Here is a 19,894-nt window from a genome sequence, read left to right on the forward strand (position 1 = left end):
CATTTAAATTAGGTTAAGCTTTATGCATTCAATGATTCCTATAGTTTGGAAGACTTAGAAGTCCAAATGGAGTATTGCAGGATATTCTTAATGGGAAGTCACCTATCTTGAGTGAGGAATGGGGCCCTTCCTATGAGAATTTTCTGAAGGGTTTAATTCTCTAGAGTACTCATGAGAAACTAGGAATTGTTTAGGGCCGAAATGAACACAACCGAGCGATCACGGGATGTCTATAAGGGCTGTGTGATTACTATTGTCTTGGTTTACATAAACGGCTGAGCAGTTCATGACATCGCGTTCACTGATTAACCAAGTAAATCGATAGTAATTCACTACAAAAGGTTCAAAGCCAAAAAATGCCTATCCCAATGCAGTACTTTTCCTACTGACTCTAGTGTCTGCATTGTCATTTGCATAGTGTTGAGTCAATATCCATTTGTGTGGGGGAATGTTGGAAATTTTAAATTATTTTTATCATAATATTAAATTTATTAATTGAATGAAAATTAAAAGTGATGTCTTTCGATGCATAAATGTGTCTGTTCCAATAAAAAGTTGCAACTTTTGACTTTTCATGAGTAGTCACATGGTTTCCAAAGAGGTATCTTAAATTCTTTAAGTAGGGAAGCGCCCCTTAATCATTAAAGAACTTTACATTGTTTACATAACCATACATAGATGCACTAAATATTAGAGTCTTATTGAGTCTCTATCTATGATAGAGTTTTCAACACAAAGTGGTTCATTGGAGCCTTATTTGTCTTAAAGATAAAGTGTCCAACATTTGCCTCGACCATTTCCAGGTTTTTCTAATCCATTATGTATGTCCATTTAACATTGGTTACTCATGTGCATGCATTACTTTCATATGTAATTGCATAAATTTTTTCCTGATTTTCTATGTGAATTGGTGTAGCAATTAGACCCTATCTTTCCAACACTCTTTTGTAATTGTGTTTGTTTCACACTTCTGTAAGACCTTTTGTATTTTTGTATATTTGTGAGCAAGAATTTGAGATTTCTTCTTGGCTCGTTTTGTGTGTAGGAGAGCTATTGGATGTATGTGGAATTTGGGTTTTGAGAGTTAAACACTCTATTTGTAATCTTCATTTTGATATAAATGGACTTACCGTCTCCGAACTAGACATATGCTTATGCCGAATTAGTATATATAAATCCTTGTGTCTTTGGATTGTTTCTCTTGTCATATTTGTCTACATTAGTTTATCTGCTTCATACTTTGACGCTTCCTCACAACAGTGTGCTTATGTTTGTTCGACAACTGATAAAGCCCTCTTTGATGGTTGCATCTAATCTCTTCATGCTTTATTTATTAGAACATTCACCTTGTGCTATGCTTAATTTTGGTCTCGTGTGTTCCGGTACAAAGGATTGGCGACTCAGCACTCTTCTTCTCGTCGAAAGAAAAAGAACGGTTCAGTTCTCTTTGTAAACAGAGTAAAATATATTGAATGGTGGTGGTGCATCTGCATGGGGGTCTCAAATGAATACTTCGACTCATTTGTTCAATCTAAACAGATTGCTTCGTGCTCAACACTGACAATTTGTTGCATACTAAAAAGCTATTGATTTTGATCGTTTGGATTTGTTTCTTGAGGCTTAAGTTTGGACCTTTTGCAACTTTGAAAATGTGGAAATTTGTGTTTTTTTTCATTTCACGAGGGACATGTAGTATGGGATCTTAATAAGTGCTCTCGTGCATATGTGGGCTATGTTTGTTGTTTAGAATAGTATACTCCTTTTTGCACCAAAGTTTGAATCTCATTCTCGATAGATTAGATTAGAATAGTTTTTATTGATTTACAAAAAAACAGTTGCCTCTTTAGTTTTCTGTGTTTTAACAAAGTTGCAACAACATTTGCCATATTAGGACTTATGTTTTCACAGTGAAAGGAGTTTTCTAAGCAGCTACATAATCCTGCAACAAGTAATTGCCATTCAAAGTTATTTTCCTCTAAGTTATATTACACCACACATTATTTATTGTTTTGAAGAAATTAAGTCAGCTCCACCTTCAGTCCACTACTCGCTTAAAAAAGTATAAAGTACAACTGAATCCCAAAGTATGACACAAGAAATCGAGGCCTGGGAAAAGTGGAGATGGCCACCACCGTCAATCTGCCGGACAAGTACTTTAGGCTCGAGAGGACAGAGGCGGTGGCCATCAGAAAAAGTGGTAGCAAAATTGCCAACGAAACGCCACAAAATTGGAATTCGATTGTTAAGCAAGCGTGGGCTTTCAATAGAATTCCTCCCCCTAATAGTAATTGGAATTGGGAAACCATGCATTTTTATCTGATTTTTTGAAACCATTTTTGAACTGGATTTGGAAAACATTTTCCGTTCGGGACACTAATAACTTGGAACGCACGCTATCTCTGCTTCTATATCTATCCGGCCATGTATACGCATGGTGAGGCATTGCTTCCTTTCATCAAAATTTACTTTCTTGCTATCTGCTTTCTTCTTCCACTTCCCACTCCCACTTGGTGTTTTAATTTTGTCTACGTACCTACTCCTTGCTTGTTTATTGTTCACTGCTTAGTCATGGCTCTAAGAAACACTCTTGCAGTGAGTTTTATCATCATGATGCTTTTCTTTGGTGCTTGTTCCGCTGTCATTTATATGGTTGGCGACAATCAAGGGTGGACTTCCAATGGTGCCATTGATTACAATGAGTGAGCTTCATCAAAAGAATTTCATGTCGGTGACGAGTTCATATTTAATTACAAACATGATGATGATTTTGTGACGTTAGTCATTGAGCAAGTAAATTATGATCATCGTATTGTACCATCACTTGCCCTATCCGACGAGCGTGGTTTTACCACCTTAACTTTTAATATACCGGGCATTTATTATGTTATTTGGGCTGAACCTGGTCATTGCCAAGCTAGGCAAAAGGTTAAAATCAAGATCAATGCTCCTGAACTAGAAAATTCAAGCTCAAGTTCAAGCCCCTCTCCTTCTCCATCCCCATCAGATGATATGGTCGGAAAGTCCCTTTCCAATTCTTAACCTTTTGATGTTTGGGTCGGCTTTTACCAGTCTTTTGATTTTAGTGTTTTTGGTTTCGTATTTTATCTATCATCATTGTATAAATGAAGATCAAATGCATACCGAAAAAAATTGTGAGGTCGTATAAATGTATTTTTCTTGTAGAACAAAATTAAAAGTTTTGAATGAATTTGTACTAAATGTTGAGGTTTAATTCCAGGGCAACTACTTTTCTTCAATGAGAAGAATGACACGAATCCAATAAAATTCCTCTCTTATGTTGGAAATTTTAGCATGGTTTCAAATGATGGATACACCAACATCTTTCTACTAATCTTGTACAATTGTAATTATTTAGGTTAGGGCAAAAACCAGGATAATTGGACTAAACCCTAGACAATTTTTTTTCAATCTAAAAATTGAGTTAATTACTTGTTAGGTTTTTATCACTTCGCTCCTTTAATTCTTTTTGTTCAAAGTTGGCGTTTTTAAAATGTTTGAACTATGCTTTTTTGTTAAAGACATAAATGATTTTATTTACAAAGTTGACAAAACGACATGTGGTTACTTTTAAAGTACATTTCCGTAACTTACTTGGCCGTCGTACGACTCATAATACCCTATATTTGCACGCATATGAAAGACTAGGGGATTTATGCTGAAAATTTGACGACACTATCCAAACTAAATCCTCCATTCCGATTTGGAGTTTTTTTTTTTTTAAGGGGCACTAAATCCGAGTGGACAGGAGAAACTAGCTTTCACTTCAAGAAAATTGACGGGATCGAATACTATGATTTTAAGATTTTTTTTTTTCTATATCAATATGAATGGTTGACGGATCAAATATTATGATTTAAAAAAAAATTGTTTGAATTCCAGTGTCCCACATCGGCCAGAGGGAAGAAAGAAAACACTTTAAATAGAAATACACCACTCTAACTAACACCGATGTTTTTTATGATAAAACCTCACACCTGAGGATTGTGCATGTTGTTAAGTGATAACAATATCGATGTTGTTGGAGTGAGCCATTGGCCCATCGACCTGAAAAATTCCACATTGTATCAGAGTCAGGGGACAGACCCGTACTACCACGTGATTGGGTGGATCCCCATTGGTCCTGCGCGATTGTCCACGTAGGCCAAATATGCCACTTGTTTGGGCGGGTCCCCAATGACCCCGCGCGATTGGGTGAGAAAACCCACTCTAACTAACACCGAGACCTTTTGTGAGAAAACCCCATAGTTGAGAATTGTGTAGGTGGTTAAGTGGGGATAGTATCGGTGTTATTTACCCTTCGACCTGAAAAGTTCCACATTTTTCTATCTCAATATGAATGGTCGTTTCAATTTAACATTGGTTCACAAACACCTTATCAACTTAGAATTCGAGTCTCCTCTTTCTTTCATCTTAGTACAGGCAAATGCATATCTTATTTGTATTTCATTTCTTTACGTTATGCAGAAGCTATGAAATTTGATGTCGGCCCAAAATGTTTCCTTGTTAACGTTTTTGGCATCACGATCCTTTCTAACCAGACAAACGTTCGAATTCAATTTATCCCCCTTCGACAACTTTTGTAATTGACGTCGTTGATGTTCTCGTTTAAAAGTGTGGAGACTAACTCCGTATAGACGGAAAAAAGTTTGAGGACCAAAGTGAAACAACCACCACAAATGAAGGGGCATATTTATAATTAACTCAAAAAGCCAAGTAGAAGAACCAAGCCCCTCCTCCCCTTCTTTGTTTTCCTTCCGACTTTCTGTTCGCAAGCCCAGCCCTCACCCTCGTCGTCTTCCATTTCATCTTAATCAGAGCTCCACTGCAAGTCGAAGAGGGAGCAAATTGGTAATCTCACTCCCCGACTGTTCGAGTTTTGTGGTTGTTTTTTATTTATATTTATTTTTCAAATGTTACAATTATTTTTCTTCTCTTTCAGCAATTCATCCCCTTCTATCTATCTATCAGTTCCCAAATTCAATTCCAGCTGCTCAAGTTAGGGTTTTTGAGTTTACGTGAGTTCGATTTTTGCACCTTCTCTCGTTTTACATTTGTATTGTTATGAATCTGATTTATTTTGGGAACCCATTTTTTTTATTACGAATCAAAATTTGCAAATTTTCACATTCAGCCAACAAAATCTTTGAGATGGGTTTTGAGTTTTGGTTTGTGGAGTGCATTTGATTGTGATTGGGATTTTTTTATTTCGGTGGTGGAGTTGCAAATTGAGGTGTGGGTATTTTGGCTCTGTCAAAACGAAATTTTGGGTTTGTGGTTTGTTGTTTGTTGTCATAAGAACGAGCTTCGTGGTTGCGTGTTCGTTGTAGGTGTTGGTGTCGTGATGTGGGGGAGACTGGGTTTCTAGGTTTAGATTCTGTGTTTCTATATGCATGATTGGTTGCTTTATTAATGATTGGTTTAGGTTATTTGGGTTTGATTTCACGAGCTGCTCTTGAGGTGGTTGCTTTGGTCCTTTGTGTATTTTGAGTTCTTTGTCATAGGGGGTGGTCAGAGAGTGGACAAGGGAGGCTGTGAGAGAGAGAGGAGGAGGAGGAGGAGGAGGAGGAGGAGGAGGGGGTGGTTGTGGGCAGGGGTCAGTGTATGTTGTGGAGCAAGACACAACGGAGAGGGAGGGAGAGACAAGGGGAGTTCAGCAGTGAACGAGTTTGCTTATTTTTCATTTTCTTTTCATCCTTCGGTTTTTTATTTCATTAGATTCTTTGGAGGATTTTAGAGAAGAAAGAAGTACGAATAGCATTGATCCTAAGAACTCATGAAGGACAAACCAAAAGTTTTCCCATAACTGCAAGGTTACATCTACGCTCGTCTTTAAGTTCTTACCTTTTTGCATTGGTAATGGATGAGTTAACGGGACATATTGATCGATGAAAATCTGGAGAGGGTAATTACGAAGCTTAAACTTTGGCAAGAAGTGTTGGAATCTAAAGGTCTTTTCCTAAGTAGGTCAAGCACAGAGGATATGGAGTGCAAGTTCAGTGGAAACAGATGTTCAAATGAGTTAGGGGTGAGGATTGGAGATCAGGAAGTACCAAAGACTGAACACTTTCGCTACCTTGGATCTATCTTGCAAAAGAACGGAGAATTGGATAAGACCTCAACCATAGATTACAAGTTGGGTGGATGAACTGGAAGAGTGTATCAGGTGTATTATGCGACCGTCGTATGCCATTAAAGCTGAAGGGAAAATTTTATATGACGGCAATAAGGCTAGGAATGCCTTATGGCACGGAATGTTGGGCGGTCAAGTATCAACACGTATGCAAAATGAGTGTAGCGGAGATGAGAATGCTTCATTGGATGTGTGGGAAGGTGAGAAAGGATAGGTTTTGGAACGAGGGTATCCGGGGTAAAGTAGGAGTAATCGAAATTGAAGATGAGAGAATACGGTTAAGGTGGTTTGGGCATGTGAAACAAAGACATGTAGATGCTCCAGTTACAAAATGCGATTACAAGACTGAGGCTTAGGGCCAAAGGGGTAGAGGAAGACGTAGGAAGACTTAGAGACTCTAAAAAAGGACCTAGAATACTTGGATCTAACGGAAGACTTAGGACAAAAACGAGCGCAGTGGCATTCAATGATTCATACAGCCGACCCTACTTAGTGGGATAAGGCATTGTTGTTGTTGTATATTTTCAATGGATGACCCGACATTCTAACAGACAGAGGGGGGAGATTTTTACAATGTCAAAATGTGAGGTTGCAATGTGAAAAAATTTAAATGACATAGCCCATTTTGTAAAACATCGCAAACCTCATGATAGTATTTTTTTTAATTTGCTACAAAAGAAAATTCTCGTTCGCAATGTGAACTTATTGTTTTCTTCAACTTGGTTGATTTAGGTTTGTCCAGTAGGTGCTTGCTATGGCTACATCAACGTATCCACCACCACCCCCATATTATAGGCTCTACAAAGATTACTTGCAAGACCCTAAATCGGCTCCGGAGCCACCCCCTCCAATTGAAGGCCCATTCATTTGCTATGGTGCCAATCACACTGTGAGCTTTTCTCATTCCTTGATTTCCTGTCAAAATTTATGTAAACATTGTTATTTGATTTCTGAAAACTGGTTTGTCACTAATATATATGTATGCGAGAATCTTGGTGTAAGTTAAATCTTTTTGAATTTAATTTTTGAAGAATGCAATCTCATGTTTATAGCAGTTGCTTAAGCCGGGAATAAAAATATTTTCTACCTTTAAAATTGTAGGTTTTGAATTTTGAGTTTTGAATTATCTTTCACATAATATGTGAAATTCTAGGTTTTACTGTTAATATTAGCAACGACTGATTTGATCTTCGTTGCATTCCTTGTACTTGCTTCATAATTAATTGTATCTTTTATAGATTGATGAGATACTTCCGAGCTTGGAAGAACAGGGAGTGCGTCAACTGTATCCAAAAGGCCCAAATATTGGTATGTCTACCTCAGTTCTAATTTTAATTATTTCTTTGTCATGTGCAAATATTGCTTTAGAATTTTAGGAATTAATGTGAACATTTTCTTGCTTCAAGCATTGTCCAATCATCAATTTCACAGTTTCTTCTTAACATCGGTTGAATTATGAATTTTGTTTTCCATAAACTAGTTAATGATAATTTTCTTTGGTAAGTTAGAACACGGTTACTAGGCTGAGATATATTCTCTTGATTACAGTTGTCTACAACTTTCTTGTGCAAGAAATAATTTATGCAATGCATCCAAAAGCAAAAGTAGCAAATGTTGAGAAATGTTATTCCACATTTTTTACTGATCGCAACGTTTTCTAGGTGCCAGGCATATATTCAATCCATACCAGAAAATATTTTCACGCTTTGGAGATCAGATTTTGATGTCTAAAATATGTTCCCTTGAATGAACCCTATTTAGGATGATACATATGTCCTCTCCAGACAGGAGAGGAATATTAGAGAGCACGTTAGAGGTTTTGTATGCTTTGGTTTGCAGAGTACTATTTGATTGAGAATTCTTAACAAGAAACACATACGAACTGCCTGTTCATGCAGATACGTGTATGTCTGTGGTTATTCTAGTGTGTTTTTTTCTGGCATGTGCATGCAGTTTTTTTCTTTTGCAAAGTGTGTTATGCTTCTCTGACATGAATGGCTGTCCTTTTTAGACTTTAAGAAGGAACTAAGGTCACTTAACAGAGAATTGCAGCTGCACATTTTGGAGCTGGCTGATATTCTTGTAGAGAGGCCATCACAATATGCAAGGAGAGTGGAAGAGATATCTCTTATCTTCAAGAACTTGCATCATCTTCTCAACTCATTGCGGCCCCATCAGGTAAGTTTCTTTTGAGTGTTAGAATGTGATTTATTGTTTTATCTTTTGAAGAACTATGTTAGTTTGTAATGTCCTTTATTATATAGGCTAGAGCAACACTAATTCACATTCTAGAACTTCAGATACAACGTCGTAAACAAGCTGTGGAGGATATAAAGAGGTATGCTTTAATCAATTACTGAAAATCTGGTGACATCTGATGCTGAAATATTCTCTTTGTTTCTTGTTCTTGCTTTTTTATTTTGCCTGTTGTGGGTTTTGCGATCAACCCCTTTTATGATCACTTTTTTTTTATTTATGTGCATTTTCCGTCATCGATCACCTACTCACCCCGATTTACTTTGAGCTAAATGTCCAAGATAAAAAAAGCGTTTGATTCATTTTACTTCCTAACTTCGTTTTTAATCTGCATGGTGTCATTAGTAGTGCGACTGTTAACATGACACGCGGATTGCATTTTGTAATTGCTTATGGCCGTTTGCTTAACTTTCTTGTTTAGGAGGAGAGAAGAAGCACAGAGACTTCTCAAGGAGTCTATTGGAACGTTGGAGGACAATGGTACATCTTTTGCTCTAAAGTAGGGAGTGTTCTCGTGTTTGTTCTACCACCGATAAAGGCCTCTTTGACAGTTGCATCTAATTAATCCATTAGAAAATTCACCTTGTACCATGCTTAATTCCGGCCTCTTGTGTGTTCCGGTAAAAAGGATAGGCGATTTAGTTCTCTTTGTAAACCGAGTAAAAACTATTGAATGTTGGTGGTGCATAATAGTATTCTATTTGGCTCTACCGCCCTGCAATTTTTCTGTATATTAGCAAACAAGGAAACATAACTTTGACAAATTCAAGTGCTCGTCTACAAGAACAATGTGTGGTTATTGCATACGACTATGTTTAAGAACGGATTTGTAGACTGGGTAGTAATCATGAAGAAGAAAATGATGCACCGCCGGTACTGCCTCTAACTTTTTTCCGGCTATTAAACGGAATATCGAGTTGCCATCAATAATAGAACGTCAATTGTTTTATATGGAAGAAATGAGATCCACTCTTGATTTTTGTGTCCGGAGCTCGTGGACTTAGAAATCTGGACAATTTAATTTCAATCCTCCGGCTCTTTAATGGCCATTCCCCTACCCCCTTCACAACACCCAAAAACTTGAACGGCACAGATCTCTCTATCTCTTGAACGATCCGGATCTCTTGGTCTGTGGGCTTCAAATAGAAATCCGCAGTAGATCTCCATCCTATACAGAAAAATTGGGTAACGCTTGTTTCGCATGAATGAAGCTTTCCCATTCCATGTGATGAAATCTCACAATTTTTCCAAACACTACAAAATTGCTTTACATTCTTAGGTCCTTAAGAAGGAAATAGTTTTCATAAATTTTCTTTCCTATCACCAAACATAACGACAGATAGAGACATTCCAAGAAAATTTTCCATCAATTTTATTTTTAAGAGAAAATTACATTAAACAACAAAAATCTTGAGGGCAATCGGTTACAGATTGTCTAAAAGGATGTCCTGACTAGCAATAGTGATTTTATCACTAAAAAAATTGCGATTTTAGCCATCAACTTTGAATATTTTGTGAAATCTTTTGCACTCATCATGCGAGAAGCGCAATACATTTAAATTTTTTTATGTACCTAACTATATTTAAACTATGAATATTTTGACCAAACCACAATAGTTAAGGGCCAATTTGGAAGTGCTGTGTTAAAAAAAAAAAATTGTTTCTGCTATAAGAATATCAATTGTAAATAAAGCAATTGAACGTTTGATAAACTATATTTTAAAGGGTAAATTACATTTTACCTCCTCATGTTTGAGGTTGATTTCAATTTCTTACAACATATTTAAAACATTTCAATTTCATACATTTACGTATCATTTTATTTCAATTTCATACATCTATTAGAAAATCTATTAAGTAAACCGTTAAGTGATAATGGGGCAAATATGAGGTCCCTATTTGTACTGACGTGGCTGCCACATATGTGCCATGTGCCACGTGGCTAAAAACTTAATAAAAATTTTAAAATATTAAAATAATTATCCAAAACCCAGATCCCCTTCTTCCTCAGAATCCCCACCAGTGCCCACCCTCCCACCCCCCCCCCCCCCCATTACTCACCCCTTCCCCCATCCCCCATCCCCCACTTCTTGGATGCAGCCGTACAATTTCCAGCAAATTCCGCCGCAGTTGAGCTCCCGAAGTTCCGAGAAGCACTTGCATTCCGCAATGGACGAGCATGCCCCCGAACCGCATGGTCCTCGTTGGACCAGAACTCCCACAACGACCCCTCCATCATCCACATCGCCATGATATTGGACACCACCTACCTCCGCGGCTCCGTTGCTGACCTTTCTCCGTCCTCCGTCATGCTACTTGCCCCGAAAACATAGTCTTCCACTTCATCGCCGCCTCTCCCCGCAATTGCCACTCTTCCGACCTCCACCTTCATTTACCTCACTTTCCAGCTCTACCACGTTGACTCCAACCTCGTCCGAGGCAATATCTCATACTTTATCCACTGCGCCCTTGATCAGCCCCTGACGGGGTAGCAGGGTGAGGCTTCGTGAAGGTCAATTGGGTCTTAGGGGGGTTTATGTGCGGGGCCACTTTCTTCCAGGCATCAGTGAAAGTCGAATTCGCTGGGGTAGTCTCAGAGACATCGGTGGAGAAAGGCCAAACCCTGAGGGAAATCGTGGATCGGGTCAAGAGGGTGGTGGCTAAGCGAAACATGGTGGCAGAGTGAGGGGTTGCTCGGGTTTCGCAAGGTCGGAGAAAGATGATGGGAGGTTGGGGGAGGTGAAGAGAGTGGAGGCTCGGGAGGGAGAAGAGGTTGCGGGGGAAGTGAGGGGTGAGGTTCTGCGTTTTCATTTTTTTTTTCTTAGAAGATTTAGGTTTTTTTTTAAATTAAAGAATTATTTTTTTTGCCATGTGGCACAAATGTGATAGCCACTTCAGCTCTTAACGAATAGTATTTGAGGTATGAAATTGAAATGTTTTAAAATGTTGTAAGAAATTGAAATCGACTACAAACTTGAGGTGGTAAAATGTAATTTACCCTATTTTAAAAGTATTGTGAGAATGAAAAATAGTGTAAAAACATTTGGTAAAATTTAAAGGAAAACTAATGAAAATGGCTTGAAAACTTTGAGTTTTAATCAAAACACAAAAAGGTGTTGTAAGTAAATAGTATCATGAGTGACTTTTTAGAGTAAAAATGTTATTTTTGTTAAAAGTGAACAATACCGGAAGTGTTTTGTTAAATCTCTCAAAATTTAATGCTCAAGTGACATAATTGTATATAATTACAAAAATGGACATGGTAGAGGGTGGTGGAGACGACAATAGTGGTGGTGGTGAGGGATGGTGTGATGATGGCAGTTGTAATGGTGAAGGTATGCTTGTGGTGCCAATAGTGGTGACGGTGGCAAAGGTGGCCATTGTGGTGGTGGTGGCGGTGGTGGAGGTGACCATTATGGTGGTGATGGTGGTGGCAGAGGTGACCATTGTGGTGGTCGCGGCGGTAGAGGTGACCATTGCGGTGGTGGTGACAACAATGGTGATGATAGTGGTGTTGGTGGTATAAGGTTAGTGTTTATAGTGGTAAGTAGTGGCAGTTACTTTATTGTCCAAAAAAGAATAAAATTTGTGTAAAAGAGTAAATAATGTTATTTTAAAAAACTCATGACTATATGAATTGAAAATATTCATTAAAAGCTCAATTATGTGCTTTATTAAAGCTGCTGTCTAGAGTTAATTGTTTTTAAAATAAGCAGAATATTTATTTTTATCAAACACCTTTTATTGTTGTATTTTGAAGTGAAGCAATTTTTTGCAAAAAAAAAAAAATACAATAACTGTTGTAAAATCGACGGTGTGTGCAATGGAATAAATAAACAAGACACAAAATTTACAAGGTTCCTCTACAGTCAGTGTGACTGAAGTACGTCCTTGGGGTAGTAGTGATGCTTTCAAAATAATCTGAAACAATAAGAATACAAGGATAACTCTCTCTATTATCTCATCTCCTCTTCCTCTCTTTTCTCTCTTTCTTTTCCTTCCTCTCTCTACCGTGAGTCCCTCACATTCATCTCCAATTCTTCCTTTTTTTTATCACCCATTTTGAACACTTGTAATGCTCTATTTATAGTGCAAACAAATCACTATTAAACTTGTGAAATGTCTACTATGTGCATGTGGGTTTACTATGTGCATGCGGGCATACATACCCACTATTTACAACACTTCTCCTTGGATGCCCACATAAGTCTTCAATTAACTCATTAAGATCTTGATCTGTTTTGGATGCTCCCCCTGATGAGTATCTCCCCCTGATCTCAAATCATTTAGGTTGATCGTTGATCATTCTGCTTCAGTCTCTTAGTAAGAAGAGTTGTCGAAAGAGGTGATTTACATGTTGTTAACTTTCCACAAGTTTGTTCTTGAACTGGGCTAGAGGGCCTTCTACTATACTTGCTTCAAAAGTCTGAATTTACTCTTTTTTATCTGGAGCGGAATTTGATTCAAGGGTGGTTGACATTTGATCTTGAATCGGACTTGTGATTTCTTCAAGGGATTCGAGGTTTGATCTTGAATGAAATTAGACCATGAAGAGCTTTATGTGGCAAGTGATCTTCGGTTTTGTCGGGGATGAATCAGCACGTGTTTGTTGCGCTTGTCTCCACATGCTTCAATGTATCATTTTCATTTGCCTTACTTGCTCCCCTTGCTTAAGTAGTATTTTCCCTGGTTTTTTCCCTGTTTTTCCTATTACATGTGTGGCATATTCTCCTGCAGTATTTGCCCTTTGATGCAGGAGTGGAATGCAACCCTTGCATTTGGATGGTTCATCACTTCTTGGTGACTGGAGACCCAGCTCCAACAACAGTTGAAAATGGCTACTCGAAAGCAATACTAAGTAAACAATCAGGAAAGGTTTCAGGCAGTCGATTCCTTACCGGGAGTTGGAGTTGAGGTTCCGACATATTGCTTTATTTATCATTGTCTTTGCAGGTAAGAACAAGGACAAAGGAAATGACAGGGAGATTGCATGATATGAGATACTCTTGCTCTCGTCCCTGATAATATAAGATAATCTTGCTCTGGTGTGACTTGTTTTGAAGAGGTATTCTTGGAGAGGAAGAAAACTGAGTATTTTGAGATGTTGTGTGGAAGATGCATTCTCAGAGATGAGGAAAAGTTGGACATTCTTGCAGGTCTGCCTTGTTATGGAGAACGGAGGTCGACATCTATAGAGATTTCCCAATAGCAAGTGGTGGTGCTGTGCTTTTATTCTTGTCAGCAACTGTGATGTAATTAGAACAGTAAGATTTATGCGTTTTCAACTTTGTTAAAGATGTTTGACAAAGTTGCACGCGATATCAGAAAAAGCTGAGATTGTGTCTGAGAAATGCCAACGAACTTTATTCAGGAAAATCTGGCTTTTGAAATTCGGAAAGCGGTGCCTCTTCGATCTCTGAACAAGTGGCTCTGGTGCCTCTTCTTTTATAGAGACATCAATTATGTTTAAGAGTATGCTCAGAAAGTTGCTGCCTGTAGAAATTTCCTAATTCTTGCACTTCTGAAATTTTACTTGACCTCATTTTTCCTTCATCATTTCTGAAAATGACTTGCCCATCTAACATTTGTTTATATTTGAGTCTTATGAGTGATACAGACGAGCAGCATCAAGATAATATATGGTGTCAATCCTTCTTATCTTCTAATGGTCCTCTTACGGTTGGGGACTCTGTGATGGAGAATAACATAACTACTACTGTGGTAGCTAGGAATCTTCTCACTCCAAATGATAACATGATCTTTTCAAAACGGTCTGATGGCCGTTCAAGACTTATTGGCTCTCAATGTTCAGTGTGCGAGCTCTGTATCCAATATGGGCCAACGCCTACTTGCTCAAACTCGCCAAGTTGAATCATTGATGGCTGAGGTGGCAAGTCTTAAATAAGATATCAGATGGCTCAAGCACGATAATATAGTGTTACACGTGCTTGCAAATAATTACTCAACGAGCATGAAAAAAAAGCTCGACCAGCTGCAGAAATCCGAAAGTCGAATTCAAAGTGAACACCAGAGGTTCGTTGCTAGATTCCAAAAGCAACTGATGTCTTCCCCTTCTGGTGTTTTGCCAAGTACTAGGGTGCCACATAATCAATCTCCAGTGCCTCCCCCTTCTGGGGTATTTCCGAGTACTGAGGCTTCACATGAGTAACCTTTGTGAAGGCTTCACTAAGATGTGGTACTTCTGGATCAAACATTAATTTATCTTTACTCTCACGAAGATAAATGATCTTTCTACATCATTTGAGTATTCAACTCATAATCTTCAATCCATATGGTTCTTTTAATATCATAGACATCATGGATAAAATTCGTGTTGGTAGATTGTTCGATCTGCAGCTCGAGACAATATTTCTCTCAACACTTTATAATCTTTCTTGACTCTTCAGGAGTCCTAATTTAATATCATCAACTCTTCAAGAGTTCTAATTTAATGTCATTGACTTTTGCAAGAGATTTTAGTATGTTGCAACAATATTATAATGATAGTACTCACTAAGGCAATTTATACCATCCATTGGTATTGAGTGCATATTTTATGCTTCACCCTTATGGGGTTCACTTCAAGCAATTTGAATCCTTCAAGGATTTTCTACACTTCATGACACATTTTCTTTTGGAATTTATACAGAGCAATTTGCTCCCATGTATACTTGAGGGATTTACTTATGGAGATATGATGTGGGTGACTCACAACCCTTCGTATATAATTCTCCATTCATATGAACTCGTTTACAAGAGTATAATTTCAGGTTTCAATACCTTCAATACCTTATGTCATATCATGTGAGTGTATTTCATTGTATTACAAATGCCCAATGTAACCTCCTTGGTTTAACATCTTTTGGCTATTTGTATTATATTCAAATATATAGGTCCATTTTTCCACGTTCTTACAAAATTGTAATGGAATTGCCTTTCTCCATTTTTGGCCAATAATTTTGTTGACGAAAAAGAATAGGACTCAATATCAACACAGCTCATTAATGAATTTAGTAGCTACTTGTAAAAACCAAAATTACCATTGGTTATCATCAATCCGTGATCCCATATTCTCATGTGCTTGCGCATGCATAAAAGTTTTTCATTTCTTTGGATATCCATTGCCTCTTCAAGGGCATTACACTATCTCTTACAGGATAATCATAATTTAGATAATGCAGATCATAACCTCTTCTAGAGCATTATAGAGCTGAGATTTTAATCTCCACTTCCGGGAGTTAAGTCATTGGAACCTATATGTCTATCATACTCCATGCATGAGACATCAACATTCCCATGTCCGCGGATTGTCCTTTCTAGGACGTATATCTATCAAGGTTCTAAAAAACGCTAGGCGTTAGTCGGGCGGCGGGCTAGCACCTAGCGCCTAGGCGGCCTAGGCGGATTTAGGTAAATTTCTTGTATATCATGTAAATAAGTGCATATTGACACCTAAAAAAAACTATACTTGTATGGATAATAAAATAATGATAAAATGCAAATTAGGTTCACTATTTTCATAAGTATTGGATGAACTTGTAATAAATCCATCATTTGCAAATTAGATACACCATTTCCATAAGTATACCACCATGAAACCAAAAAAGAAAAAAGCACGCAATTAATAAAAAAAAAAAAAAAAAAACTTCCTAGGACCGCCTAGGATCGCCTAGGGTCGCCCAGCCCAGCCCGCCTAGCCGCCCAACCCGCCTAGACCGCCTAGGCGACGCCTAGGCCCAACCCGATTTTTCCTCCCGATTTGCCCAAAAACGCCTCGGTTGCTAGGCGCCTAGGCCGTTTTTTAGAACACTGATATCCATGCGGCAACTGTCATGCTTCTGGCATGCAACAATTATGTTTCAGGAATGCAATAGTTTAGTAGTGCCATATTCTTCTTCTTTCGAATTAATGAACCTTTTAAGTCTAAAGGTCTGCCACGCTTCAGGCGTACAACAGATAAATTATTTACTACATCATAATTTTGTCCAACAAGGACATCAATTCTTGTAGGCACATTTGCAGCAAGTGTATATGATTTCATCACTTTCGTTTCATCATTCAATTATTCTTACTTCATTTTCTCATTGATTGCTTCGTGAATCATAAGACAAATTCTCTTTGTTCTTCTGCAACGGTCTTTTCTCATCATTCTTCTGGAATGATATTTTCTCATCGTTCGTTTGGAACAATATTTTCTCCCACTAACGACTAGGGGTGGGTTCGGTTTAAATCGGTTCGGTTTTTTGCCAAAACCGAAACCAAACCGAAATTTCGGTTCGGTTCGGTTCGGTTCAATTTTTTTTCGGTTTTTTTCGGTTCGGTTTTTTTTCAGTTCAATTTTTTCCGATTCGGTTTCGGTTCGGTTTCGGTTTTTTGTTTTTATTCTTTTTCAAAAAATGAAAAACATTGAAATTTTAAATTTTAACATATCCAACACAATCATAACATAAACATTCTAACTAGAATCAAAGACAATGAAAATAAACATTTAAAGTTGAACTAAAATCATCAATCAAGTCTTTCAAAGTCCAAACTAACAACCTCACAACACAAAAATCGTACAAATGACTTAGAAAAGTTAAATTGTATGATGTTGTTCAAAGATCAGTGTTGTTTGCTTGTAACTGCATGTTGACAACTTGATTAGTAAAGGTAATGCGTGGGTGGATTTATTTAGTGTGTGTTGGATTCTTTTCCATCACAAATTACCCAAGTAATCTACCCGAAATAAATGTTTATGGATTATGTTACATGTTATATGAGAGTAGATTTGGAAAAGAAAGCTGGCGCAGAAGTAGACAGTGCTATGGAGATGGATGTAGGTACTTCGGGAAGAGGTTTGGTTCCGGAACCTTATATGAGGGAGAAATAATAGGTTAGGGTTTAGAGTTTTTATAGGCATTTTTTTAATATTTTGAGCTTAAAGTTTGGCAACACATTGGGTTAGCACATTTTAACTTACAAATTGGGTTTAGAAAATAATACCCAAAACAAATAATTAAATAAAAAAATTAATTTAATTAATTCGGTTCGGTTCGGTTTGGTTCGGTTTCTAGATCACTAAAACCGAACCGAACCAAAAGAATTCGGTTCGGTTCGGTTTTTTCAATTCGGTTCGGTTTTTTCGTTCGGTTCGATTTTTTCGGTTTCGGTTCGGTTTGGTTTTCGGTTTTTTTCGATTTTCGATTTTTTAAACCCACCCCTACTAACGACGAGAAATTGTCTTATCAAAATGACAGTCCGCAAACCATGCGGTAAACATATCCCTAGTCAAGGGTTCCAAATATTGAATGATAGATGGTGATCAACATCAATGCCCAATCAACGATGATGCCTCATTTCAGTACGTTGTGGCAGTGCAATAGGCACATAGATAACACAACCAAAAACTCGTAAATGTGTAATGTTTGGCTGGTGCCTAAACACGAGTTGTACTGAGAAATATCGATGGTTGGTAACTGGTCTCAACCAAACTTAATAGTGAATTATGTAAAATGACATGCCCACATGTAGAAAACTTGCAATTTCGTTTTCATGAGCAGAGCGCGGGTAATCAATTTCATCTGCTTAATAAATGATTCTGCTAAATCATTTTGAGTATGGACATAAGGAACTTCTGGTCCTTATTAAATAGTCTGTGGACTGAGACTTTTATTTCCTTTATTAGAATTAAGTTGAGACACTGCGGTACTTCAAACTTACAATACTCATCAAGGAATTTCATGTCATAATTTTCAGGATCAAGGGACTTCATACCTGATCTTTTTGCGTGATATGATGAGGATCAAGAAACTTCAGGTTCTGATCTGATCAAGGAAGTTTGGGCCACATATATACTTATCGTAACAAAAGGTAAGTACAATAAATAAATTAAAGCAATATGTGGTAATTCCAGCCATAGTAAATAAATTGAATTTAAGTAAATAAAGCTTGTGATAAGAGCTTTAATTTAGCACCATTCACATAAATCAAAATTTAAAGCAGTAGGCGGTAAAACCGTCCATGATAAATAAATTGCTTTTAAGTAAATAAAGCTTGTGAGAAGGGCTTTGATTCAACACCATTCTCATAAATATCAAAGCTTTAAAGCAAAGGGTAATAATTCTACCAACTGTAAATAAATTGCTTTAAATAAATATAACTTGTGACATGGGCTTTAAACCAACACCATGCACATAAATATGCCAAAACAAAAAATGTAATGATTAAGTCCTCATCTTTTGCTTTTTCTTTTTCTTGGTTTGCCACTTCTTTTGTCTGATTCCTTTTATTTTTATTTTTATTTCACAGTTCTGAAGTCATTTTGGTTACTCAGTAAATAATAGTAACAATAAGTTCCAATTGGTGTTTCTCCTCCGGTGAGTTTGGAAAAAGTCGAAACGGTTCTCATAAGTTTTGGAGTTAAGAGCGTCTGCAACTTATGAGAAGATCAAACCGTTAGATTTAGTTCAAATTTTAGTATGATATGGATAAGAGGATACTGAACAACTTTCGTGAAGAAACAATTTCGATTTGAGCTACCGAAATGGAGTTTTGGTACTCATAAGGTGGCTGTCCAGTTTTCTGCGGAAATTGGTAATTAGTTTGGTATTTCAGACATCTGTGACGATCGCACCATTAAAGTTTTCTGAAATTTAGATATGTTGTAGATACTGAGCGGACGAACAACTTTCAAGAAGAACGTATTTCAATCCGAGGTCCGCAAGTTGGAATTCTGAGGCTGTTTACATGGCTGTCAAATTCTCTACGAATTTTGAGTCTGTACTCTTTTGCTTCTGCAAAGAATGATATACAGTCATGCAACAACATATATATATTTGCTTCAGGAAAATTATTAGTACAAAGATTTTAAGATGAAATGAAAAGATTTTCTTATCTGTGAGATTCCAGCTGAAGGAGGTGAACATGATTTGTGGCGTTGTGCTTTTCCACTGGCACGAGATCTTCTCGTGTTGATAACGTGTTGTAAAATCGATGGCGTGTGCAGTGGAATAAATAAACAAGACACAAAATTTACGAGGTTCCTCTACAGTCAATGTGACTAAAATACGTCATCGGGACAACAGTGGTGCTTTCATAATAATTTAGAATAATAAGAGTACAAAGATAACTCTCTCTATTATCTCATCTCCTCTTCCTCTCTTTTCTCTCTTTCTTTTCCTTCGTCTCTCTCCCGTGAGTCCCTCACATTCATCTCCAATTCTTCCTTTTTTTATCACCCCTTTTGAACACTTGTAATGCTCTATTTATAGAGCAAATAAAATATTATTAAACTTGTGAAATGTTTGTTATATGTATATGGATTTACTATGTGCATGTGGGCATTCATACCCACTATTTTTAACAATACCAAACGAGAACTAAGTGTCAAACACTATATTTACGTCTCATAAACTTATGAATTATAAAATCGTTTGAAAAAAAAATTAGATAAGGATTAGTTGAATAATTAATTAAGTAATCATAAACTCTCTTCCTATACGGGGA

The 19,894-nt window shown here is 37.3% G+C and overlaps 1 protein-coding gene across 3 annotated transcripts; it reads left to right on the top strand.

Annotated features, from left to right (window-relative positions):
• The first annotated feature begins 4,732 nt into the window (after positions 1-4,732).
• Positions 4,733-9,171, top strand: LOC103453764 (mediator of RNA polymerase II transcription subunit 7a-like). Of its 3 annotated transcripts, none has more exons than XM_008393332.4 (7): positions 4,737-4,869; positions 4,961-5,036; positions 6,884-7,040; positions 7,390-7,459; positions 8,163-8,329; positions 8,416-8,489; positions 8,829-9,171. In XM_008393332.4, exons 3-7 carry the CDS (start codon positions 6,906-6,908, stop codon positions 8,908-8,910), a joined length of 528 nt encoding a protein of 175 aa, XP_008391554.1. In that variant the 5' UTR covers positions 4,737-4,869; positions 4,961-5,036; positions 6,884-6,905; the 3' UTR covers positions 8,911-9,171. The 3 variants fall into 3 exon arrangements, with proteins under 3 accessions (XP_008391555.1, XP_008391554.1, XP_070667749.1); XM_070811648.1 differs by having other exon boundaries at positions 6,894-7,040; XM_008393333.4 differs by lacking the exon at positions 4,961-5,036 and having other exon boundaries at positions 4,733-4,869.
• Positions 9,172-19,894: the final 10,723 nt, after the last annotated feature.

Source organism: Malus domestica, chromosome 14 (genome assembly GCF_042453785.1).
Source record: "Malus domestica chromosome 14, GDT2T_hap1".
NCBI lineage: Eukaryota > Viridiplantae > Streptophyta > Magnoliopsida > Rosales > Rosaceae > Malus > Malus domestica.